The 320-nt window shown below is 40.3% G+C and overlaps 1 protein-coding gene across 1 annotated transcript in view; it reads right to left on the reverse strand.

Annotated features, from left to right (window-relative positions):
- Positions 1 to 320, reverse strand: part of LOC119581780 (OTU domain-containing protein 3-like) — a gene marked incomplete in the record, with an annotated part of 62,630 nt that overhangs the window by 3,352 nt on the left and 58,958 nt on the right. Inside the window, 1 exon segment of the mRNA XM_037929910.1 lies at positions 125 to 242. Coding sequence (XP_037785838.1) covers positions 125 to 242 — 118 coding nt within the window.

The raw sequence follows: 320 nt of genomic DNA on the forward strand, positions 1-320 counted from the left end.
CACACATACCCACACTCACGGTCTTAACACCGCCATTCCCTTCCACTCTCACACCCTCACCCACCATGCATATACATACAAATTGATATCTACACAAATTTGCACCCAATATATGTTCATTCCCCTTACCTGCCAAAGGGGAGCATTTAGTTGATGAATTACAATGTTAACTTCATGAAGGCGTGCAAAAGCAACAATACAGTCGTTCCCAGCATAAGTTCCAAGTTCAGCCAAGTTGCTCACTGAAAGAATAATGGAATTAAAGTACACCCAAATACTTACATGTGTTGATTCAAATTTGCAAATCGCTTTAACCATTC

The sequence above is a fragment of the Penaeus monodon genome, chromosome 15 (genome assembly GCF_015228065.2).
Source record: "Penaeus monodon isolate SGIC_2016 chromosome 15, NSTDA_Pmon_1, whole genome shotgun sequence".
Classification (NCBI taxonomy): domain Eukaryota; kingdom Metazoa; phylum Arthropoda; class Malacostraca; order Decapoda; family Penaeidae; genus Penaeus; species Penaeus monodon.